We start from the raw sequence: 27,531 nt of genomic DNA, 5'->3' as shown, positions 1-27,531 counted from the left end.
TTTTGATTGCGATAAACGGCAACTTTTCAAAATAGCATTGGTACAATTTTTATACGATGATTGTAACGAAAGCAAAAAAAAGCTTTATTTATTTTCTCTTCTATTATTCGTACATTCGGTTAAATGTTTGTCTCTCGTTCTGTCTGTCTCTAGCGATTAAGATTAACGCGCGTGCAAGATATATAACACATATACATAGTATACATACACAGTACATTTTACCAAAAGACTGAAAGGACTTTTAAGGGAAAGGAAAGAGACGTAGAGATATAGGGAAGCAAAAGCGACTAAAAAATTCGGGGACGACAAACGCGCGAAATTAATGAGAGTGAGATCAGGATCGGAGGATCCAAGGATACAGAGAGATCTTGTTCGCATCTGCGAGGAGTTAAATGTCCAACGAACCCCAGGGACTCAAGACCTCGGGGATCTTAGAATCCGAGGATTCGAGAAGCCGAGTATCTGTAGGTTCAAGATTCCAAAGATCGAATGTCTCAAGATCCTAGGACTCGATGATCTAGAGATCTCAGACTCGAAGAATTCGAGAATCCAAAGATTCAAAGACCCAACCCGGGATCTGTGTCCACAATTCTGCTCCGAAGGATTCGAGGATTCGAGGATCCTGGAATCCGCGAGACCTCCGGGATCCACGGAGTCGAATGCCTACCCAAGTATCCAAGGATCCGGCGACCCTCGAGAAATGCCGCCCTAGAACAAAAAAAAAAAGTAACGAGCTTAAATCGAAGTAAAGTACCACAAAAAGCGAAAGCGGCACGGAAACGGCATAAAAGTAACAGTAACGTAATCAGAATAACATGACAAAAAAAAATAAAATAAAAAAGAAAAAGTAAAAAAAAGAGAGAAAAAGACAGGGAAAGAGAGAGAAAACGAGCCGCCGGCGATCGGGTGGCTCGCCGCGTAGTTCGTGTTGGAAGACCAACAGCTGAAAGTGACTTGTCTTGTGTTGATGTTGCAGGTTCAAAAGCCTGGCACATGCGGCTGACCTTTGACCGGGTGCCAGGCGGCTGCAACCTTCACAGGTGCAAGCTGTGCGGCAAGGTCGTGACGCACATCAGGAACCACTACCACGTCCACTTCCCCGGCAGGTTTGAGTGTCCTCTCTGTCGTGCCACGTACACACGTAGCGACAACCTGCGCACGCATTATAAATTTAAACACCCCGAAGCAAGAAAGATCGATCTTAACGATTTTATGGCGGGCTCGTTGGCGCTTTCAACGAGCAATGACACCATGAACACGTTATCCTAAAGATACCGGAAAAGAGAGAGAGAGAGAGAGAGAGAGAGAGAGAGAGAGAGAGAGAGAGAGAGAGAGAGAGAGAGAGAGAGAGAGAGAGAGAGAGAGAGAGAGAGAGAGAGAGAGAGAGAGAGAGAGAGAGAGAAAGGGGAATGTGAGAGAGATATATATTTAATATATATTTAAATATATACTTAATATACAAATATATTAAGTATTTATTTAAATATGCATATACATATATATTGAAATATTATATATATATATGTAATAATACGCGCCCCAAGAATTATATATATAAACGATAGAACATGCTATACCAAGAGCGCGCGAATGACCGCAATCGCAGGAGGGTATTTCGCGTTATTATGGCGAAGATACGGTCCTGAAGTTACGGTCATTGGGGAGATTAATAATAAGGGCCGACCAATTTCGGCTTTTCTTCTTTCTCGAACACCAAATCTTTTGTAGGTTCTACGCTTAAGGGATCGAGAAATTCTCCTCTATAGGGGTCTTTTTTAACAAACAAAAATTGCAAAAAAATGGCAAAAAAAAGAACAGAGAAGATTAATATACAGCGATGTGTACAGTTTAGTGTGCGGTGACTTTTCTTGGGAGTGGGCTTGTAGCTAACTTGTCGAAGCTGTGAGGATTGAGTTTTCCTTTTCTTTCTTTGTTTTTTTTTTTTTTTTTTTTTTTTTTTTTTCCCCTTGTAGGAATCGCCGACGAGCAGGAGGGTGTAAAGTGCGAAACGAAGTCGCGGGCCGCGATTTTACGAGAGGCTCGACGCTCCGCGTAGCGCGAAAGCGGTTCTCGCGTCGAGCTGACCTAAGCAAGGGAGGTTCCGCGATGAAATTTAATTCGTTGTGTATATCGCCGGACGAAAGAAAGCTCGTTGTATCGCGCGACGACGATGATGACGACGACGCGTTGCTCTTTCTCGGTTCTTCGGAAACGTCGAACCGGTTCGACGCCGATTCGAACCGATCAGGAAGTAGGTCGCGTAAAATCCCTTCGAGGCTGAAATCCGCCTCGAATACTTGACTGTTGTTTTTTCGAACGGAGAACTGATGAGAACGGAGAATGTCTTCGACGTGGCAAGGCCAAGGCCTTCTTGAGGATTTTTCTTACTTATTAATCGGATTTCGAGTCGCTGAAGGTAGAGCAACGCGTTCTCGTCGATTGCGATGCCGTCGATCGATCGATCCGAGACGAGCCGTATTGCATAGCGCAGGTCGCTTTATATCGGAACCTCCCTCTTTGATCATGAAAGAAACGCGCTCGCGCGCGAGAGGAAGGTTCGCTCTCCCTGTCCTTCGCGCGGAGCGTTTCGTGTCTCGTTCGTTTGTCGATCGCATAATTTGTCACGATCGATCATGTGCGTCATCAACTTCGCACACAGTCCGCGACGATGTCCAAAGACCGGGCAGCTTTATCTTTTTTTTTTTTTTTTTGCTTGTTTTCCGTGGTGAGAAAACGAGCGCCGATCGCCGATACTTTAAACGAGTTCGGGGAAAGTCGGGTGATTAAAACGATATGAACTTTCGCACGGTTAATATGTGTGAGCGCGCGCGCGCGCGCGCACTGATTTAATTACATAATTATAATATATATAAATACATATATAAATATTATATATATATATATATAAAATGGGAGCAAACGTGGTGCCAATTTCCTCCCGTAGACGCTGCTGCCGACCGGTCGAGACGGCAGCCGGAAAGAAAATATTAATGATTCAATTAATAATATATCTATTAATTATAAAAAGCTGAGTCGCTGGAAGTAATTCATTCGATACGCAGGGTGAGTCGTATAGTTGTTGAAGAGTTTATAGTTGGACTTCATATTAGATTGTAATATATTATTACACACACAACAGACACAGAACACCTTCGGGAATCAGTAGCAATATTAACATTTGCGCGTTCACCGCGTTTACCTACGCACGTACGTGTCCCGTTGTCACATTACGCAAAATACACACAAGTAAACACAAGTACACACATACAGAAATACACATATGCGCATGCAGATATACAGGGCGTAGTTCACGAGACATCGCGTCCGCGATACACGCATATACGCAAAAATACACGCAGGAACACACGTATACGCGCGAGTGACACGCAACGCAAATCGAGCGACAACGAAATTTTCTGTCCTTAATGCATACGTTCGTAAAATTTTGATAATGTTGTGTAGCGCGTTTTGTGCAGTCCTAATATGAACTTTAACTATAAAACGCACGTTACTTGTTAATTAACACCTAAAATCTCTATATAATATTATAACGGTTAAGCTGCACGCCCGCGTTATTAATAAAATAATGCGACCGCTGGGTAAATAGTGGAAATCACGAAGACATTCCACGATTCGGGACTTAAGTGCGTAGGCAACAAATAAGGTTTTACTGTATTGGATGATTTATATAAGTACTATATTATTTTATATTTTATATAATCTATCACACACTAATAATCTATCATTGGTTGAAGATATAGTTTATGTTAAAGAATAATTTTTATTCGTGGGATGGTCATACGATATTTGTATCGTCGTTGCACATTGATATTTAATTGGTTGGGGTGCAATCTGTTTGTTCTTCTTTCTTCTTTGTTTGTTTTTTTCTTCGTACAACGTGAAATTTACGTGTAACGTATATATATTATAACAATGGTAAAAGGAATACACAGATATATAAATATACGCTGCTCGAAAGGAATGTAGAAATTATTTCTTTAGATTTTTGTTTTAACTGACAAATATATCTTATATTTTAAAGATATTTTAACATCTTTGTAATGTGTGTCCAAGCTTGATCTTTATACGTTTGCGATGATATTTAAGTGGTTTAAATGATGTTTGATTTCAACGGAGAATTGTGTCTGAAGAAATAATTTCCTAATTACTTTGAGCGATGTATAGCTACATTTATTTACACATATGCACACATGAGAAAAAGAGAGAGAAGAGAAGAGGCGCCTCGCAGATAGACGTGAGGGATACACGATAGAAATAGGACAAGCTTTCCTTAATGAAACGAAAGCGTAGCGACCCCCGTAGCGTCTAATTTTTTATAAACAGCGTAATTCTCGAGGATTCCCCGTTACAGAGATAACGCGAGATATAAAATTATTGCCAATTTGCAAAATTAATAACACACCAAATTCGAGGCCAAAGTCGTGAATCAAAGACACTCTTTCAGCATACGAATGTTAAAGTTATAACGTTAATAACAGGGATGAAAGCATCAGCGACCCCCTCCCCATTTGACGACTTTTTTTTTAACAGCCGGAACTCTTGCATTATTCCGATTTTAAATCTAAACATTTTTTATCGTGACAAATACCTATTCTATCGTTCTCGAATGACAGATACATAATGAGAACAAGATACGTCTATTCCACGGGGGTCGCTAGAAATACATACATGCAGAAACACGGACATACACATGTACAATCATGCGTATACGCATACGCAGAGTCCGTTATAGCTATTCAAAGAGCCAAACCAAGCAATATTGTGATGAAATGATATTACCGCGTCGATCTTTTCTTTTTTTTTTTTTTTTTTTTTTTTTTCTTCAAAAAGGGGCACTTTGCATAGTTAAGACTACCGAACACGCATATATAAATATCTATAATTTATAATTATATATTATTATAATATTATAATAATATATAACCAGAATATTAATATATTATTTGCAGATTATTGAGTATATATACATATATTAATATATTGGATAATTTATTTTATTTTGTTTTATCGTTTTATGATTTTATATATATGTTATTCACTGTTTACATGTACACCGCGCAACATTATATTGCAATATGCGACACACGCGAGATTTATTTGTTGACAGGTCGGATTTGAATTGTGTTAAACTGCACCTGCAGGCCTACCTCCTTGGCTGAGAGATTACGCGCCGATCGACTTTTTTTTATTCTTTCTTTTGCTTTGTTTTTTTCTTTTTAGCTTTTTGTTCATCTTTTTATCACTTCTATGCGACGCGTTAAACGACGAACAATTTGGCGCCGATGTGCACCTCGAATATCTATCAATAATGACCGCCGAATGTTCCGCGCGTGTTATTATAAAAATTGATAATAGCCTTCAACTCTGATTCATATATTGAGCAATGATTTTTATTTTAAAATTGTCGTGAAGGTTGTGAGACATTAATTAATCAATTAAATTTCGGAATTAAATATATAAAATTTAATTCTGTGACTGGAAATTATCTTATAATCCCTAAGGGCCAGTTTCACCAATGTCGATTAACTTCAACCTTCGATTAAACTATATCTTTGTCTCTTTTTAAGAACGTATCTGAAAAGAGACAAAGATATAATTTAATCGGCCGATTGAGTTAATCAGAGATGGTGAAACTGGGCCTTAGGGATTAATTACAATTTCGCACTTTTTCACACAGAAGAGAAAAGCGAGAGAGAAAATTGAAACGCGAAAGAAAATAGAATTTGGAGGAAAACACGAGGGAAACAACTTTTACAAGCAACACTGAATCTTTGGCGATTTCGTCCTCGAAAATAGGGGTACTCAAACTTGACGCCATAAAAAATATAAGATCTGTTAAAATAATGAATTTATTGCGACAATATATATATTTTAAATTAATCATTAAAGTTCAAAATACCAATATTTTTTCAATAAAGAAGATTTCTCGTTACTTAAAAAATAATTGAGCTTTTTAAGTGATCTATAGAACCGAATCGTTCAAATTACGAGAATATTAATACCGTAAATCGTTTTCTAAATTCTTGAATCCCTGAAAGAACTGCTGGAGCAGCTTTCTACTAGCAAGGCGTTGTTTGAGAACCCCTGTCTAGGAACGTCGGCGTGATATTTTTCTGCATGTTTTCACGATGCTCTCGATACGTCAAACTCGTATAAACGATGAGCGACAGCTATATAGACGGCTGCGTGCCCGCGGATTTCGGCGCACATGTGATTCTCTCTTTCTCCCCTTGGTTGATACCTCTTCTCGGTGCACCATCCTACATCGGTGCATTGCAGCCTCCCTTCGAAGAGAAGGAGAGAGAGCGAGGTGCTCATGGACGGGATCGATGTTTCATCGTGCGCGCGAAATTATGGTCCAGCCTGCAGAGTCAGGACGCGGTTGTATTTAATTGGTTGACCGCGACAAAGTTTAACGCCGGAGTTTGCTTTTCATCTTTCGTCCTAATATTGCGAAAGTCAACTTTGCGTCGCCGTTGTCGCTCCATCGTCATTAAAACGCAGTCGTTTTAGTCACCGGTTTGGAGAGAGACTCCACCCTCGAGAAACTTTAATTTTTGTCGCTCGAATGCGAATGGACGTTGCAAGATGTCGAACGAGCGAAATCATCATCGCGACATCATTGTATACTTTTTTTAACAAATTTTTTAAATAAACGCTATTTAACATTGTCAGAGTTCTTGTACGCATAATTATGCAGATTGATGTGAAAAGTCACGCAACACGTTAATAACGAATGAATGATAAAGATTGACGAATTATTGCGATTATGATACATGTTTTGTTTCTTATCGCGTGGTAACATTAAATCGTGACTCTGTTAGACATCTCGTCGAATTATGCTGTCTCGCAATTATAGAGATCTCCTTTTTTTATCATCACAATAGATCTATAGTTTGTACGAATGAAATGATTACGCATCATCAATTGTTGCAAAGTCAACCGCGCGAATCTGCAAGTACAATATTAATTAGTATAACGCGCGAATAATGTTTAATGTTGAAATAACATTTGATTTTCCATCGTGCAATATTTACATAAACAATAGTGATGTATTTACATGGTTACACGATTATTATTCAACAATACATACGCGACTTTTCGCTCGTTCTGTATTTACATACGCGGTTGGACGTTCGTCCATGTACGGCCGCTGTCAATTTCCGGAATTGTTCGTACACGAATTGTCAAATGGCCGCAAAACATCCGACAGCCCTACTATATACACGCGCAATTTTATGCGTACAAAAGGATTGTCGTATCGCATAACGTCGATAATGATTCGCGAGAACGATCTCTCCTCCGTTATGCATGAAAAAGAGATTTTAATGCAATCAATCCTGCGGAAATTGAATTAAAATTTGATAAGAGAGATTACGCACAGTATGTATATAAATCAGAGCCTAAAATTTCAATCTTTAAAGTTTTATATAAAAATTCTCTTCAACTCATTTATAGATTCTCTTTAAAAATTTTCTTTTTTACAATTTTCCTCAATTAAAAAATCTTTTTTGAGAATTCCAATTTCAAGTTTCTTAAATTATCTTTTCTGAAATATTTCCTTGCCTTTCTGTGTGCGAGTCCTTTCAAAATTATTGATGCATGAGTCCTAGTTGCCATTGTAATTTCGTGTTTCATCACAGACCGGAAATCTGACGCGCGCTTGCAACATCCGTATCGATCGACTGACGCCCACACGTTCGAGAGCACGATCAAGAGCGTTCGCCGATTACGTGCATACACGCAAAGCACGATGTTCGGCATGCTACGTATTCCAAATATTCGCGGATAAATAGCTGAGTGAGTAGACGCAATGGCGGGACCAAATGGGAAAGGCGGAACGCGATTTTATACCAGAGAGAATCGTGAAAACATGTGAACCAGTGTCTTTCAAACTTTTCCGCACAAGATTTCTTCGGGAAAGCGTGTCGTTTCGAGTTTTAGATATCGTATCTTCGTATTATGACATGATTGTAACTTTATGTTATTATCTTATTTGGATCTTTGAATCTAAAAATTTTAGCAATCGAATATTTTTCCCTGGAAAATTGTCGCAAAAATTATATTACTAATCGAAAGTTTTTGAAAAGAAAAAGGATACAATCTTTTCTTTAAAAAATAGCAATTAGTAATATAGGCAATGAATATATTTATATGCATTTTTAATAATAATTTATATTTTATTTATTTAGAAAAATATTTTTCGAAATTATTTTAAGTTGAAAGAATTTTTAAAGTCGAATAACTGCATTGTGGTATTGCTCGTCGCGGGCTATTGTGTTTTTTTTAAATCTTATAGCCTTTAAATTTATTTCAACATGTTGCAAACGGGAGGCAAAATCGCTCGAGAAATCCGGGTTTGAAAAACACTACGAGAGAACGGCGATCCCCTTTCGAGGACGCGTAAATACGCGAGCAAAATCGAGAAACGCCGCGAATAAAGTCTCTCGTCAACTGGGAGACGTAATCGGCGCGAATTGTTCTGTCTGCGCGTTGAAACCAGATGAGTGAACTTTCCGCCATCCTCCCATATGTATGCATACACGCGTGTGCAACACACCATCGTAGGTTTTTCGTTACCATCATCGTGCTTTCGCGGTTTTCCACCCTCGTCCACCCCCTTTTCCCTTTTATGCGTTGCATTATCGCGTCCGTATTCGCGGACTAATTTATTCGCAGCGCTTTATATCCGGCGTTCGCCGACGCCGACGCGCGATTTGCTTTATGATTTTATCTTCTCTCTCTTTGCTGTCGCTTTTCCCTTTATATCGCATCCTCTTTCGCGACTTTCGCATTCTGCCACAAAATTTGACTGTACGATGGGGACACGGTGCGGCGACAGCCAAATTTTAAAACATCTGCCAGGGATATTTAAATGCGAATTTACTGAAAAAAGGGGAGCTCGCTCTCTCTCCGAGTGATATAATAATTTAGTAATTAGTACATGTCATAATACAAAGCGCAAAGCGTCGACGAATCAAAGAGGATGCTTCTAAATTGGTCATTATAACGAGTCATCTCGCACGTTCGACTCAATCTTTGAATGTTTTAATTTAAAGAGCTTTCAAAAAAAAAAAGGGAAAATGAAACGCGAATGAGAAGCATCTCGAAACTTGACACATTACGCGTCGTGTGATTTCTTTTTTCGTTTTTGTTCAGATTGGCGTATCGCGACATTATCCCCAAAGGCCATTAGAAAATTAAAACGGGATAAAAAGTGACATTTACCGCGAATTCGTTGCCAAGTACGGGGAAAGTCGACGGAAAAATACACACAGTGTTGTTACAATCTTCCTGTATGCGCGAGTCGGACGAATCAATGGGGGGTTGCAAAAGAACTGTCACACGATGTCATCGTTCCGAATAAAACGGATCTCCGATAAAAAGCTACCTCGAGACGCGCGATCAAATACTCTCTCCGGTATTTACGCGTCCTATAAAAAGATATAAATTCCGTCAAATCTTTCGTCCGAGTATTACGAGTCAAATAAATCACGACGACGTCCTGTCATCGCGACGACAAAATTGGAGGAACGCGGAAATGTAAATAGGGGGAAAAAATTCTCGATTTGGTTTTCTCGGTGAAAACTTAGTTAGAATTTAATTTACGATTCGCAATATTGAATTAAAATAGATTCCGATTTCCGTTGTTCATTTTAGACACACAGTTCGTTGGACTCCAAATTCTTCGTCGTTATACGAATATCCCGAAATTCAAGAGGCCTCGACAATATTCGTGCGGGATCTTAATATATATTTTCCTTTAATAAATAACCAACTGTCCGCTGGAATACGCGTGTTGAGACGCTGGTTATTCGACGCGACGAGACGTCGTATTTCGTTTCGTATAGTAGGTCCTCGGAAAATCCGGTGCTTTTCTACGCCCGTCGCCGCGGTGGAGTATCGACATGTGATTCTCGAAAAAGAAGGTCCCGGGGAAAAGCTCACCGCGAACGATAACGGCGTTATGGAAACGCGAGAGGCAATAACCTTTGGCGGAAAGTTTATTTTCCTGGGAGTGGCGTGACGCGCGCGCAAGAAAGAAAACGAACAAGACGGATTTCTATAAAGGTCTTCTTTTTCTAAATCTCGTGACTTTTGTACGCTCGCAAAGAATTTTCTTTTTTTATCTACGAACCATATATATACAATATATATACACACACACACACACACACACACACGACCGAAACTTCTCGCTTTTCGTTTTTCCGCGGGCGGAGCATCGAAGCGGACGAAATCATGAGAGTGGAACTTGTATACGGGGTGTGTGTATTTTGTATCCCGAAAACGACATATATATACATCACTAGCACGGGTGTATCTCTCTTGTCGATACTTTTCTCGTCTCGCTGTGTCTTAAGGGGAGAGTAATCTTAAGGGTATTTAAGAATCTAAACACACGAAAGCACTAAAATAACTTCTTAACGTTCAATCAATGCAAGTGTCAACTTTTATAAATGTTCGTATATATTTCATATTGCAGTGTGTCAAAGATTCGAACAATTTCAGGCTCTAAATGTGTGCGAAACTCTCTATGTAATTAATCCTTAGAATATATTGTAGACTAACTAAGAGACGCGCGGTTCAAGAAAGGAAAATCCTGCTAGTGATTTATATCTCTGTTTAGGACGACCTTACACGTATAAAAGCTCGCATATATGTCCGATCGTATCCGCGCACGGATAGCCAAAAAAATACACATGCGACACACGAAGAGGTGGTAGGAGAGGAATATATGCAAGGGAGGGAGAGGGTGGGTGAAAAAAGAGAGAGAAAGAGAGAGAGAAATACTCGGCACATAATTTTACAAAATATTGAATCGGCCTGCGCGCCCTCGTTTAACTCGGCCGCGGGTCACCTGGCTGTTATATCGAAATCTTTTATTAATTAAACGGAAATTACTACGATATATATATTACTATTATTACCACTACTGCTATTACTATTACTACTACTACTTACTACTACTATTACTATTACTACTATTGCTATCACTACTACTACTACCACTATTACAACTACTATTATTGCTACATATTTAGGTATTTATATATTTACAACTGCGTGGTATGGAGTGGAACATTGTGATATAATAGATTGGTGCTAACACCTTATTGAAATTGAGATAAATTTAATGAAAAATAAAAAAAATTGTGCAATATATATTGCGATAGTAAAAAATGCGGGGCATGGCGCTGTCGCGCGGCGGACAAGTTGCGTTCTCCGGATACTTTGAGTGGCGGGAACGGGCGGGCAAGGACGTACGAGTGTGGATAATGTTTCTCTTGAATTTTCGAAATCCTCGAATTGCGCCCCCGGCAATTCATTCGATTCGCGTCATTGGTGAACGCGCGTGGTTGAGTTAAAGCTCGAATTTCGACCGCGCGATCTGCGATGGTATGCGATGACACACGATGGTGACCGCCGAATTATTCGGGATCGATTACTCGGCCTTTGAATCACATCCGGAAGGATCAGATTGCACGGATTGCATCAAGTACTTAAAGAAATTTTTTAATTCTTTGACACTTAATTTTTAGTCTCCTTTTAAAGAGCCTTTGTGTCGAAAATTCTTTGAAACTTTGATTATTGTTAGATTCTTTTAGATTTCATCCTCGATGATTTGCGGATTATCGATCCTTCGATTCGAAAGTCGAAAACGCGAATTTGGAGATATTGTTCGTGCTTTTACTCAACTAACACGCGTACGCGACGCGCCTCAATCTCGCAATCAGCTGTGCTGACGATGGGGCTCCGAACGGTCCTCAGGGATTGCGCGGGTCGACGATCGAGGAGACGTTCTAACAATAAGCGATTGAATGTGAGAAAAGCGAAGAAAGAAACTATGGCTGTGCAAGTGAACATTATGAATGTAGTTAAATAGGCGTTACCTAGGGATTAGGCTTAGGCTGATAGGATAAGGGGCGCGTTTAAGGCATTTTGTTGTTTTCTTTTTTTTTTCGCCGCCGAGCAACAGCACCCCCTGCCCCCTTTGTACATTATTAAACTAAATAAAAAAAAGTACTATTATTAATATCTCTTTATATAATAATATATATACAAATTACGGATTAACTATGGATATATATGTATATACACACATGTATATATATCTATCTTCATATATATATATATATATATACATTTTGTTATTTTTCTCGGGGGATGAATAAACTGTAATAATTGTAAATCATAACACAATATAGGGGATCAGTGTTCCCCGCGAGAATACTAAGCGTGTTCTACTCATCATTAAAAAAAAAATTAAAATAAAATAAAACGTGAATCGGCACGACTGTCAGACTGAAAGTTGTGATTTTACACGGCGCGTGTAAATATAGAAAACGAGCCTCTAAAAGTAGATTCAACATTATGAACGAACGGCAAGAGGAAAAAATCGTTATTCGTTGCATTTTTCGCATGTTGTATGACCAAGTGAGATCGAGTATGAGCGCATACAAGAGAAAAAGAGAACGAGAGAGAAAAGAAGCGTGAAAGAAGAAGCAAAAGGTAGAATTAACTGGGGATCGAGTGAGAGAGAGGGAGAGAAAGAAAGTGAAAATGCGTGCGTGCGTGCGAGAAAAGAAGGAACCAAATCGCGATCAACATCCTTCCTTTTTTTTTCTGACAAGTCGTCTCGTTTCTCCTTTGACACACGTCCAAGAAAAATTTGCATCATTATTTCGTCGCACTAAAAAGCTCAAACGTCTGTAAATTCACACGGTAAACTTTAAAAAAGTTTGACGATTGTGGAAGCTGAAGGCTCGATCGAAGGAATCGACAACGGAATCGTGATCGCAAATTTTTCATCAACGTGTGTATATATCAATCTTATATTTTTTTTCCTTATTACATTGTTGGTTTCGGATCTGCCCCCTGTCACTCCCTTTTATCCTCCTCTTTTCGTTGAACTTTGATTTCGACTCCTTATTTCCGGTCTTTTCTTTCCTTTCACCGTTGTCACTCGTTTCAAAGATTCGAAAGCTTTCCGACAGAGCAGTTACTTACGGGGACACTATATATCGTATGTGAAAGCGATCGATCGGTTAAACACTTGGACAAAAAGGAAGCAAAACCCGCCCGACTTGAAAAGCGTATATATATGTGTGTTTATTGGAATGAAGTCTGTGAAGGTGGAAAACAAGCGTTTCGATTGCACGATCGTCGTCATCGTTGTTGTCATTGTCGTCTTTCTGGACCGGAAACGATGGCGATTGCGATGATCGTCGATAGCGTCGAAGCGGCGGGTTGCTCGAGAAAGTATATCTTTTTGTTACACACATAAATGATTATTTGGCTCGAAACGTACAATAGGCAATATTTAGCAAAGAAATGGAGAAAATGAGAAATTCGCAGAGGAACTTCTGACCATGCCAATAATCGAGGGAATAAAATATTTTAAGGCGTTAATCGGTTTTATTACGAGAAATTATTCTTACTACTATTTCTCTCTTATTGTTATATTGTATTCTTATCCTTATGATTATTCTAACATAAAGTCTCTTATGTTTACAACTACATTATTATATACATCTTTAATTCTAGTGTAGATAATACGGATGATAATGATGATGACGATGATAATGATGATATATGATGATAAACAAAAAAAAAATGAAGAATTAATCACATGTGCATTTAATGTATTTCATACTAATTTTTTGATTAAACATAATTGTGTGTTAACCGAGCCGTCTATCTTTCTTTTTTCTTCCAGATCATTTTTTTTCCCTGTTCGACGTTCGCACGGTGTTTGCCGATTAAGCATAATTGTGTGTTAACCGTACCGTCTACCTTTCTTTTTTCTTCCAGATTATTTTTCTCCCTGGTCGCACGGTGTTCGCCGATTAGACATAATTGTGTGTTAATTGAACCGACTGCCTTCTTTCTTTTTTTTTTTTTCAGGTCATTTTTCTCTTTGTTTGACGTTCGCACGGTGTTCGCCGATTATGTTTACATTCTCGCCTATATATAAATTTTTTTTCAGGCCTATATATGTTTTTTTTTTTAATTTTTACAATTAATATTCACGTTTCTGCGGAACATTAAATAATGAGATCGCAAATGACTATTGTTGAACACCTTGGGAAAGTTATGACTTGTAGCTTCGAGTCGAGATGAATTGGCGATATTTTTAACAAGCATTTATTAGATATTAAGCAGTCGTATATAATATGGAATTATTTGCGCGTCTGCACGGGATAAATGTGATTGCTGTACGTTTCGTGACAGCTACTTAATCTGCAACGGAGCGTTTGTGACGGAATCACGTTCACTTCAACGCTTTGGACTACGACGACACCTTATCATTTAAGCTACGCTGAATTATTTTGTCGACTAGCTCGCGCGATAACGCTATTATTGGTATGAAATAATACAACGAATACCATTGCTATGAACAATTTCTTCGTCTTCGTCTGCCGTCAAATCATTTAAGAGACTTTAGACTATATAAGAATTACTTTTCATTTCTTATTTCTATTCTTTTTATCTTTAATATTTTATAACTGATCATGTTGTCGAATAGATAAGAGAATATGAAACTGCAAAAATCAATTCAAGTATCTTTCTGAAAGCTTCTCGACAATTTTAAATTGAATCCGAATCAATATTTATAGATTTTTCGCTCTTCCGCATTACTTGGTCGATTGGATTCGTGAGATTCCAAAGAGAAAATTCTTCAGTTCGTTATATCGCTCAAATCTTCGAACGTCAAACAAGGGCGTTTGGTTTATCATCCGAATGTAGGTCAAATCGCTATAGCTAGAAAGAAGGCGGCATGATAGTCTCGGCTTACATTTCCGAGTCACGTGAGTGTGTGTGCTCTTATCAGGGGCTCCCGATTTTACGTCAACGTGTCGATGCGTATATCGCGTTTGCAATACACACCTGAAATATGTTTTCCACGATCTCGCCTTCTTCCTTTTACATTTATACGAGAGACTGCGGATTTTTACGCCGCTCCTGAGATTCGTGTCGCGGTTACGATCCTCGACGCGACGTTCTTGAAGATTTTTACGCCAGTACGAATCCTCAAGAACACGTGCTTCCTCGCGAGAACGTGTCGCTTCTCGAGACATGAAGCTGTGGATCCGGAGCTCAATCCGGAGCAGAAAAAATCATGACTGTCGTGTTCCTATCCTGCAGATTCCATACAGATCGATTTTTCATTTTTTTTTTTTTGCAGATGACGCGATTTACGAAGTGATTGTTCTTTTTCGGGTGTCGCATGATGATCGAAGAGTATATTTTTAGTCTTAGACGTTTGAATCCTGAAAGATCGTTTGCGGACGACGTTTCATAGTTTTCTTCAAGATCTTTAGCGTGCTCGAATCCTTCAATATGTGAAATTTTCGGTTCGCTGGATATCGATTATTCCGATGTCCTTTGATCTCATGCCCCTCGAACGCGTAGTTTGATCTCACCACAAACCGCACGTCGTGTTTATCAGTGTGTCAACGCCGTACACACAATCCAAGGGTTCGCTCCAAGATTGTCACGTATCCTTATGCGCACACGCCACACGCCAACGGGAGATGGATTAAATAAGAGGAATATAATAAATGACAATTCTCCAATCCGAGTCCAATCTTTGACATGAAAGGGAAAAAAAAATTTGGCGGGAAATAAAAAAAGAGAGAGAAAGAGCAGAGAAAAAATATAGAGCCAGAAATAGAGCGATGACACGCTGTGCGAAGAGAGTCGGGCTAATACGAGGTGCTTTGCTGACACTGTGGTTTCTGTTGTTGTGTTGCAGAGCTGAAAAATTGGCGGATATCACAGATATTTGAGAGACAGAGTAACAGCGACGAGAGGAGGCGGTGCTCGTTGTGCGGTAAGGTCGTGACGAACGTGCGCAATCATTATTACGTGCATTTCCCCGGCAAGTACGCCTGTCCGCTCTGCCCAGCGGTGTACACGCGCAGCGACACCCTGCTCACGCACACGCGTACCAAGCACGCGCGCGTCCACGCGCAATAGCGCACGCACTCGTCGCAATATCGCGCCGCGTACTTCAAGCTGCGGATCTAGCGAGAAATCGCTTTGTCTTCTTCAACCTCTTCTTTTTCCTCTGCCGCCGCGTCTTATTCAGACTCGAGTTTGGTTGACAAATAAATCGAAGGCACTTTGTTATTCGTTCATGAGTCGTCATTAAATGAACAAGATCATGTGTATATCGAAAGGCGGAGGATTCGAGAATATGAAGGAGTTTTAGTGTCTGAGAGGATAATAATTAACGTAAGATGATCGAGCATGAGATTGATTCGTTAATCGAGGAATGTATTGTAGAAGCGGATTTCAGTATCTGAGGATTAGGGAAACTGATTCACCTGTTAGAGGAGGCAAATCGCTTCATTAGGACCGCTTTGTGGAATGTTAGAATGGTTGTATACGCAACAAGGCACTCGCTCCCTTTCGACCGATCGATAATTGATACATATACACACACATTGCATTTAGCACTACTTAAAGATTTCGTCAGACGTATTTGAGTGATCGTAAAGACCGTGTGATTCCGTCATGTAAATATTAATTAAATATCAGCCTCGTCATTAAATATTAGTCTTCACCTCTATCCATCTCGCTGCATTCCTTCTTTCTATCTTTTTGCCTTTCTTCCGCCGACAACGGAAGATGCCTGATGAACTAAATGCTCGAATCTTGGGATCTCGAATTTGCACCGACTGTATTTATACGAACACGCGTTTTTAAATCTCCTTGCCGACTCGTTATTCGCGCGAGCGCAAAGGATGCGCTTCGATGCGCTTCCGGATGATAGAATTTAAAGACGGATCGAAGAAAAAGTCGAGGTGGATGAAAGTGTAGCGATCTTCTCGTTTCGCCTTCCCTTCTGTAATTGTGATTATTCTTATTTTGAATAATATATAAGATAAAGGAGGAATAAAAGAGGTGAAAATCAAGAAACGTTATTCGATATGTTATTCGTCAAGTATTTGTAACTGGTTTTTCTTCAGAAGATATATGTAATTAGGTAGAAAAACAATTAAACCTCTGTTAAATTTAATTACGAATGAATGTAATTGTAATTAATATTGATAATTATTGTTATTTTATGAGACAGATATATTTGCGCAATTACAGGTGCATCGGTCTGCAGATAATATATAATTATGTGTTATTGGCTCTCTGTAGATTAACATGTAAGGGAATTGATATACTATAATTATTGCATTTGATGTACATATTTTAACGAAAATTAATTATAATTCTCTCTTGACAAAGAATATAGTCGGGATATGGATGATGTTATATTTTTTGGAGCCAATTTAAAGAGATATACTTGATATTAAGATACTTACTAACATCAAATTTTCAAAATAGATGCAATATTTATTTAATCTTCAAGAGACATCACTATACATATACATCTATTATCGGATACTGTATATTCAGATCAATAATCTACATAATTCAGCACAAATTTATAGATTTACGTAGACACGTAAAACGCACGTAAAGATCCATAGATCCGCAGCTTTTTGTAACTATAAGAAACGTATATCGATAAAGTGCAATGTGACGAAAATACACGTAATTCTTCCGTCAAAATGCCAAAGACAATTCGAGAAAGCGTGTTACGTAGTATAAACGAACGGCGATAATGCAAGTGTCTGTGTTCAATTTTCCAAAGAGAGTCTAATTTTATTTTTTACTACTTGTACCTTCGAATCCCTTCGATCGTTTCCGGCGTGGCCGGACTCGCGGGGGTTTTTCGTGTTATATATTACGTTATTTCTCATTCCAAGTCTCTTTCCGTTGAAAGCAAACGAATCATCTTCCCGTGGGAACAAAGCGCGACGGAGCCGTTTATCTTTTGACGTTCAAGAACAGAGGATGAAAATTAACGAAGGCTCGATAACTCGAGGAACTAGGTAGATAGATCGCTCTCGCGTTTTAACGAACAAGAACAAGTAAATTTGAATCAGCTTTAGCGTGTACGCATGTACGGTTTAGATTACGACTAATGGCCAATTTACATAGAGTTAAGGAGGAATTGAACAAGGGTTCTTTGAGATGCTTTAGAAAATTATTCAATTAAGAGAGATGTATTATATATATACATATATATGATTGTATATATAATTGTATATATACGAAATAAAGGAGTTGGCATCAATAATTTCGGACGAGAAAGCATACGTCGTCATTAATGCCATTCTAAATTATGCAATTCTGACTGTTCTGTAGATTTTCGATTTTCTATTTTATTATCACGCAATGTGAATTATCGGATGCTTCATCGAATGCAGGTAATCCGTTCCGATAATCGATATACCTTTGGGAAAGGGGAGGGAAGGGATTGAACTGGTATTTGACGGCACCGCAACACCTTAATCAACTATTCTGTTTATTCTCAAGTGTTCACGAGTAGTACTACGTTATATTGAAGAGATAATTTAAATGCAAATTGGCAAAAACTATATTTTTTTCACACACAATTGTTGAAAGAAATTCCGCAGGATAATTTTGTTTAGATCTATTTGTTAATTTTTTCAGATTATGAAAAAATGTATTCTTGTCTATTTACTTTTCTCTCGTTATGCTACCATTTTATAAATTATTCATGAAACTTAGTTGTCCCTGATATTGACTTTGCTGATAATTGTATGCACATCATTTTTATCATATTTAAAAAAGCTGCATAATTTGTATTAGAATTTAATGCGGACATAATTCGATATATTAACAAAATATAAGAGAAATTACACACGCGGTTATTTACAGTTTTATTTTAATTATTATTTATTATTCTATTTACAATTTTATTTGTGTATAAATGTAAAACCTTAAAAATTTCGTCTCTTAAACGTAGAATATACATATTTAATCGTGACTTTTTGATCGCTTTGTATACAGTGCACGTGAGATGGCTCGTAAATTTTTGTTGTCAACACGCCAACGACGATAAGAGCATAACACAAGCGTGTGAACTTTCTGCGTTTTCTGGCACGCATTATTGAAGACCGAGCTTCATCTCGGATATAATCCCGGGATAAAACACTGGCAAATGTTCGGTTAAGTATTTTTCTTCTCCCCGCATCGCTAAAGCATGTATATTTTAAAGGATCTTGAACAAAGTTAAATTTTTAAAAGAATCCGACGAACCAGTGATTCCATTTTTCCATATGATTCGCGAATCCGAAAATGCCAGTATTTTAGAATTCAAAGATCTCGAAGGATCCTGAAGTAGTCAAGAATCTCAGGAGGCCTAGAAGCTCGCGCTATTCTTACTCGACGTGTTCTTCGTGTTTCCATGGCCGCATCGAGAACGTGAGTATAAATCTTGGAATGCTTCTGGAATATGTATGTGCTCGTGAAAGAAATGGTGAATGGTGATCGTGCGTGTGAATGCGTTCACACATGACCAGACACACTCGATCATTTCAACACACTGCCTGCCTTGTGACGTTTCTCTCGTTTTTTTTCTCACGCGTTCGAGGAACTTTTCTTCAAAAGATGAATGCCCGCAAATAATGTTTGCGCGTTTCGAAATTACTTGACTGATTTTGCTCGCTATATTTTATATATAACTTTGATAGAAAAAATTAATTTATATTGAAATCAAAATTTATTTCGGTCTGTCTCGCTAAAAAAAGTCGTCTTAATTCGGTCTTATTGTATAGTCGACTTTAATTATTTATATTTTTGCTTTACGTAATTCTCTTTCGTTTCTCCAAGAGAGTAAGTGTATCAATTATTTGAAGTTACGAGAGAACGTTCACGTCACCAGCTGTGATCCGCAAATTCATTAGACCGCTCAGAGACACTCGAACACTGCACCAAACGAGACCACACAACCATCAACCGCACCGAAGGGTTCAAGAATCTCAAGAGATCTTGCAGACCGAAAATTTCAAGATCTAAAGCAAATTCTGAAAGCTCGGTATCAAAGGATCCGATAATTCAAGGAGTTCGGGAACTACGACAGACTATGAAGAGCCCAAAGATCTCGAGCTCTCGCGCGGATCTTGAAAGAGATTCAGCTAGCTCAGGATCTAAGGCTGTCGTGGATCCTGGACTCATAGTAGAAATCTTCGGATCTGAAATCTGGTCTCAGGATCAAGGCTAAATTAACGATTAATTGGTGCACGAAGAGCATGTAGATGCTGTTGGGTTTTCCAGGTCCGATGCCGAGCGTGCCGGTCGGCCTCTCTTATCACGAGATGTTCGCCGTGTCGCTTAACAGCCCGGCTCTGTGGAGATGCCGCGCCTGCGGGAAGCAGGTGACCAATCGCTGGCACCACTTCCACATACACACCGCGCAGCGCTCGCTATGTCCCTACTGCCCGGCCACCTACAGCAGGATCGACACGCTGCGCTCGCACATACGCACCAAGCACAGGGAGATGCTGTTTGGCGGCAAGGGGTCCTTGTAGAGGACGGTGATTGCCCCGCGAAGGAAGCGGCTGCCGCCACTTCCGCCACCGCGTCTGCTCCATGAGCGTCCGTTCGCGCCCTTCTTCGGCTTCGGATTGCCCTGATCGTCTCCCGTGTCGTCGTACTCGGGGTATCGGAATCCGTTTACCTAGTGGCGATGGAGCGTTCGCGAGAGGAGTACGCGGACTCGGACAAAGTGGGGCAAGTGTTTCGCGCGCGATTAAGGACTCGAAAATTCGTGGTTGCGCGTACCGAAATCAGAATGGTCGAGAAATCCTGTTGTAAAAAATTCCAAAAGCTTCGATAAATTTAGAATTTTAAAACGATTGTCTCCAACTAATCGGATTCTAGCGTTTGAGAATCCGGAAGCTTCGAGGATCCTCAGACCGAACGTTCGTTCTTCCACGAAAAGGAAAAGGAAAGATATCGGAAAGTGTTCCCCTGAGCACTTTTCGGCGAAAATTGAATAAGCGATCGGCGCGATGGTATTGATTCGCGGGGCGAATCTATTCGACCAATGGCCTCATTAGCGATAATTATTTTGCCGGTTAATCGCGTCTTCAGTGACAAGCCGCCGTGCCGCTCTAGAGGAGAACGAGGGTGGCAGGCTAGAAGGACTGTTATCGATCATCACCGCGCCCTCGAAACTTCCGTCACATCTCGTGAGAGCGGCGGAAGGGCGGACGGGAGAATAAATAGGGCAAGGGGATCTATCGACGAGGTGCTCACGCGCTGACGGTCAGGCGGTATGGCTGGCACGAAGTCAGAATTTTGCGAGGACAATCGATCGATCAGTAACGCTTCGAATAGTTTTCGCGAAGAACTGTATCTTGTTTGGTTACCTCTTTCGTATCTGCAAGGCGGACCGCGAGAAACTGCAAGCTTTCAATATTTATACAGATGTCATTTAAATTTATGATATGTTTTCTAAATTTTTCGCAAACCTGCTAGGTTTTTAGAATTTGTTTTGTTCCACACGGTATTTTATTTGAAGTTTTAAATTATTATTTTTTAATACGTTGAACGCTACGTGACATATATTATTCTTATATACTATTCTATACGATTTACTAATATTTCGAGAAATTTTAAAAAGCGGAAACTGTTAGCACAATTATTTCTTGTAATGGAATGAATCTTGATTACACGTAAAACTGAGAAATTTATTCGTAATCATTCTGAGACACCTATTGATTATAATTAACGTGCTATATTAATTTGTATATACCTTGTGTTTCTGACGGTCCGCTTTCGGAAATGTTACACAAAATATTGCATATACGTTAAATACTCGATTAGTAAATCTGTTCTTTTTCGTTTATTTATTTCGATCGAATCGTCTCTATACCTTTGTCGATGATTCAAAAAGTGAGAAGAACAAAAAAAATGCTTAAATGCACAAGAAAATGCGAGGTGGCACGAGAATACCCACCGCTTTTTAATTAAAACGGTCTAATTAATATGCAATGGAAGGCTGAAACGCGCGCTGTGATTTTCGAACACCGAAAAAAGAAATTTTTCAAAGGGTACTACAAATTATCGTGATAGCGATCATTATCATTGTTACAGAGAGAAAATCCTATTAATCGTAATATTATTTCGTTACGCGCGACAATTAACAATCGTTTCTTATAATTAATTTATTGCGTTACAAACGCAAACGGTCTACATGTGAGTGAACGAGAATGAGAGAAAGGTATATGTATACTCTATAAAATGTCAATCCTCGGTATACGAAAACGAAAATTATTATTTTAAATTTTACTATTTTTTATTTTTTAATTCAGTCTCTCCATGTTCAAAGCTTGGATCGAAAAATTCTATGGACAATTTTAGAATCATTTTTTAATTCGAAGAAAATTTTTTATATTTTCGTCTGTTCTTATTTATATTATATTTCAGTCATGATGTGGATCCAGTGCAATCAATTACAAAGCCATGGAATCGGAAAATGAAGGATCGAAATACTTTGACGAAAATTTGGGAAACTGAGCATTCAATTAATTAGTCAATAAACGCAATTTGACGTCATTGCAGTTATCGTAGACCGAGGACGGCGGTAGATGAATCGCGCGACAGAGGTACGTTCTGTACGTCCTGTAACAGTATTACGTGCTTGTGCGCCAAGATACGTATATGTATATATATATTTCGACGGTGGTTAATCGCCACGTGTATAGGGGATGTGTACAATGTTTGTCCTGCGGAAAATTCGAGCATTCCGTAGCAGATGCGGACAATCCGTCGTCGGCATCGAGCCCTCGGAAAGCGGTAAAAGTATCGAGAGTTGCCTGAATCCATATACCTTATCCGCGATATATAACCAATCAGACAGCGTATCAGACGCTGGCTAATACATAAACAAGAGAACGACTTTCGATCAAGACGACGCCGGGCGCCTCGAGCTCTTCTTCCACGAGGCGGTTCGATAACCGTGTTATCGGTGCTCGCCGATATCGGGAAAAGAATAAATCGGGAATCCTAAACTTTGCGCGATGCTCGAGAATTTTAAGTGAATAAATGACTCGCCGACGAGATTTCGTAGTTCTTCAAATAGTCTTCGATAGAACTTTTTAAATCCTTTTTTAATTATCTCGTCGCTGAACGCTTCGCAGCTTATTTCAATTCCTTTGATTTTATCGTATTTACGCTATGAACGCAGTGTGTGCATTGATATAAAAGATTGCAATGTGCATTCAGAGTCACGCGGTTTTTCTTATGGGAATAATGTCGCGTTGTTTGAGGAAAACCTTCTCTCCCGTCTTAGGACATCATCCGCAACGAAATGAGAGTCTCGAGAGAGGCGCCGGATCATTTCAGATATACCCAGAACATTTCTCTTTGGACCAATATTCTTCATGTAATGAACGGTTGTAATCACTGTCGAGGCTCGTAAAGTACCTAAGCAAACCTCACGTCTCGAGAGGAGAGTTTTTTGACCGTGTGGTTCCTAAGTTTTACTCATAGCAAGACAAGTCACAATGAGAGTTATGTGATATATTGGGGGCGCGGTATATACTTTTAAGGTCAATGTAATTTACAAGGACGGACTGGCCCGATATCTCTTGGGAAATGGAAACATAATATTTATTCAAATTAATGCATCGCAACGTGTGTGCATGTAAGGCTTGCAAATTTGTCGAAAAAAATTGTGTGCCATCATCTTCTCTTAGTAATTAATATAATAATAAGCGATCGTTCGCGCGCGATGCTTTGATGTGAAAATTATAAGGATTAAGTATCTTGTGTGCGGATGCATCAAATCCATTTTACGTAACGTTAATTTTTTAATGAGCAACATTTTTTAACCGATTGAAAGTGTATTAACTAGATACTCGCCCTGTCAGCCAGTCCGTCCATGTCGATTTGGGTGTTACGTGTAATTAATATTCGCGAGCGCAAGAGAAAGAGAGAGAGTCGAGATGGATCGCGCGATGATCTTTTCTCGTAATCTTCGGGGACGCGATTCTGATCGCGAAAAATGTACGTCGCCGCGACAAGTTGCTCCAATCTCGAATATTTATTGTAAAAATAGATGTAAATATCGGAAACGGAAGAGTGAAGGGGAAGAAATGTGAGCGAACGTGATTTTATTATTATTTATTACTTCCTTTATGATAACGCAGTTGCGCGTAAACGTTGGTGAAATTTGCTTTCAGTATTTTTGGCGAAGTACATAAGCGTAAAATATCGGCGAAAGTTCGCTCGATTAAACTCCGAGCTAATCTCGTCAAGAATTCGCGCGCATATAATTACCTTCACAAGCGTATCTCTATAATGATCGCATTTCTATAGTAGTGAGATTTTTTTCGTCAATTTTTTGTAGCTCATTTTTTTATATCGTATTTTTTTATATTTATATCTTTCGGAGATATATATTTTTGAATTTTGGGTGGGAGGAGGGAGACGATGAACATTTACGGTTGTGATAAAGATGGACTATCGGAAAATTTGTTCCAGAGAAACGGTTCAGCTGCCGGGACCGATTTGACACATCAATTCCGTACGGTTGACCGAAAATTGAATCGAAACGAGTTAAAATCGCGCGGGACGCAGATGGCAATTTCGGTCCTCATGTCGCCGATAACGAGAGAGTGAGGGAGAATTCGCGCGACGTACACTTTTTTTTCAATCGCGCGTTCGATTTGTAATGTTCCGTCAATTTGTAATCGAATTATTGAATCTGAGCTGTTTTTTGGGGGCGAGATCATCCCTGCCTCGCCTGTCGCGCCTCGACGGGATCATAGTAATGAAAAAGGGGACACACACGTACATATATACACGCTCTCGTACCATTGTAAATAGGAGGGGAGGAAGAGAGGGATGATACGGTCGCGAGACTGGAGTGGTGTCATCTCGGTGATACGTCCAAATGGACTTGTGACGTTTCCTCGATCAGCGCAGATATGTCATACACGTCGATCCCATCGGAATCCTCCACACGACCAAAATGGAGCTAGGTATTTCATATAGGCTTACACGCGCATAACGTATATTACATAATACATATACATAGATAGCTAGATAGACGAGGGTATACAGGATGTATGTCACAAGAAGCGCGTGCCGATGGCACGCGTATCCTTTCCCAACGAGGTGGGATTTTTTTTATTGAGAGCTCGATCGTTTAAACGTTTGATAGATTTCGATATTAAATTTATTTTAATCGTGATTGTTTCAGTGTAAGTTTATTTTTTTCCGATCGCTTTTTGACTCGAAATCTTTCTTCTTTTCGAAAGAAATTAAACGCTTCGGATATGAACTCCTTGTGAAACATCCCGTATACTTATCTCTGTGTTGGTGGTCCGGTTCAGCGGAAATCGGGACTTGGAGCATGGCTATTTAATTTTTGCTCAGATTGTCGCAACTTTCCGATTGATCGATCCGCCGCGCGAGGCAAATATTGGCTTCCTCAAATGAACGGCGGTAGTTTAAAGCCGGATGCGACGCGGCTTTTTACGTTCTTCCTGCAGTAGAGCAAGTCGATCGCGACGTCAACTCGACGCGACGAATTGCTTTCTGTCTTCCGTCTGTCTTTGCGCACGTTCCTTACAATTCCTTCAATTAGACAACGAGAGATACGAATATCCGAGGAAGACAGAAAGAGAGAAGAAAGAGATCTTCGGCTTTTCGATTCTGTGATTTTAGCGACTTTTAATAGTATTCTAAGTGAAATTCTTCGATTTGAAGATCGATTACATCCATAAGGATGTCTTAAATCTTTCGGTATACAAGATCGATCCGGTTGCATCAACAATGTTCAGCGTTAACTATCGATTAATTCAATCGTTCTTCTGTTTCTACATTATAGGCAGGATATAGGTCAGAAAAAAATAGTAACCATTAACTAGGATTAATTAAACGATTCAATTTGACCTTAGTGTCTCAGCTTGAACTCTCGATTCCTCGTAAAATCTTTGCAATCGTCGTGACGAATTATCTAGCTTTGCTTTGGACAAAGAGATTCCGCGAGGATTGAGGGTAACTAACCATTAACCATCGTCGTGATTGCCACCTGTTTTTCTCAACGACTACTTGCAATACTTGTAACAAACGCTACAGTTCCTAATAGACGCTCCGAAGCAGCGATCTCTCGCAACTTGACCACCGACATTCGACCGAATTATCGCTCTTGATACCAAATGTTCCTTAAGTTGTTTTTTGCGGAAATACTCCTGTAAATAGTCAATATAATCGAAACGCGTGCGATTTGTATGCGAAAAAGGTCGAATTAAAATGTGATAAGAGAGAGAGAGAGAGAGAGAGAGAGGAAGAGAGAGTGAAAGAGAGTGAGAAAGAAAGAAAGAAAGAAAGAGAGAGAGAGAGATTTGAAATGAAGAGAATGCTCAGCGAGCTTCATCGATCGCCGAGGTATAGGTTCCAAAATATATTAAGTTCAAGGAGAGATATTTTTAAGATTTTATCTCAAATATATTTATAAAAGATGTGTTATTTTAGAAATATATAGATAACTTTTTCGAGCCCATTTATAGTTTTTTTATTTCGAAAATTTAAAAATCTTTTAGTATCTTTCTTTATAAAGTAATTCAAAGATGTATTCTTCTAGCCATCGCGCGTAAATTAATAGAATGTGCGACTAATAAATTTTGGAACCTGATGACCAACGGCGTATTCTCGTCACGACGATTAGGATCGAACGCCAGTTATTGCACCACACATACACACTCGATGTAACCATATAAATATCGATATCAATTTGTCAGTCTCGTGTCTCTTTGATGGTACTTAATTGAAACGGCCTTTCGGGCCTCTATTGCATTCAGCGGCACAGCGTCCATAATGTTCTTTAAAAAAAGCGAAGTATATATATATATATATATATATATATAAATTAATACTAAATAAATAAATCTTTTCTCTCGTAGCACACGTTCCTCTTTTGGCTCGACGTGCGACTCTCGAGCACAGATCTTTTGTACATAAAAAAAATGCCGCGCAGAGTCGCGGGTGCGACGCGCGCACGCGAGAGGTAATAATTAATTAATTAATTAATTGACGCTCTGTCTTGTCGCAAGTCGTGAGCCGACCTTGCGTATAAACATAAACTCATTGCTCGTTTATATGCGATGTATTTTTGTGAACAGTATTGAAAGTGCTACCGTTGTACAGTTATCAATATGGTAAATGTACTAATGCTGTACCTATATATATAATGTACATAGATATATTTAATTAAAGTGAATATGAATTTGTGTAATTCTCAGGTGCTCATTATCCATCTATATTCTCTCTACCTCCTTCCTCCTCCAGTCCGAAGATCTCCGAATATCCTTGGAGATATCCTTGGAGAGATACTCGTCGAATGCGGCCCACCCTGATTAATATCATCTATCTCGTCTTCGTCATGTTAACTTACCGGTAAGAGCGACCAAGATAAATTCTATCACATTCAATCTTACCGAAAATTCAGGATCGTTTCATATGCGAGGCAAAAGCGAATTAAAGGAGAAACTCGCCTAATGAGTTTGTTTCGTTTATGTTATCTCGATACAACGTGTTTGTGAGGCAGTAAGGTCAGATCGAGATAAGCGAGAGTATTTCTACATCTAGCGCAAGAACGTGAGATAGAATTATCTCATAAAATAT

The 27,531-nt window shown here is 39.2% G+C and overlaps 1 protein-coding gene across 3 annotated transcripts in view; it reads left to right on the top strand.

Annotated features, from left to right (window-relative positions):
- The window catches only part of LOC145939084 (zinc finger and BTB domain-containing protein 8A-like), a 76,687-nt gene extending 49,546 nt beyond the window's left edge, over positions 1-27,141 (top strand). Inside the window, exon 5 of one of the 3 annotated variants that reach the window (XM_083043176.1) lies at positions 20,170-27,141. In XM_083043176.1, the coding sequence (XP_082899302.1) occupies positions 20,170-20,423 (254 nt within the window). In that variant the 3' untranslated portion in view covers positions 20,424-27,141. The other 2 variants (XM_083043177.1, XM_083043175.1) reach the window with 2 other exon arrangements.
- Positions 27,142-27,531: the final 390 nt, after the last annotated feature.

The sequence above is a fragment of the Prenolepis imparis genome, unplaced genomic scaffold, assembly GCF_030444845.1.
Source record: "Prenolepis imparis isolate NDT839.2.m4 unplaced genomic scaffold, iyPreImpa1.0 SCAF_7, whole genome shotgun sequence".
Taxonomy (NCBI): domain Eukaryota; kingdom Metazoa; phylum Arthropoda; class Insecta; order Hymenoptera; family Formicidae; genus Prenolepis; species Prenolepis imparis.
Note: the sequence above shows the minus strand (reverse complement) of the source record. Positions and strands in the feature narration are given on the sequence as shown.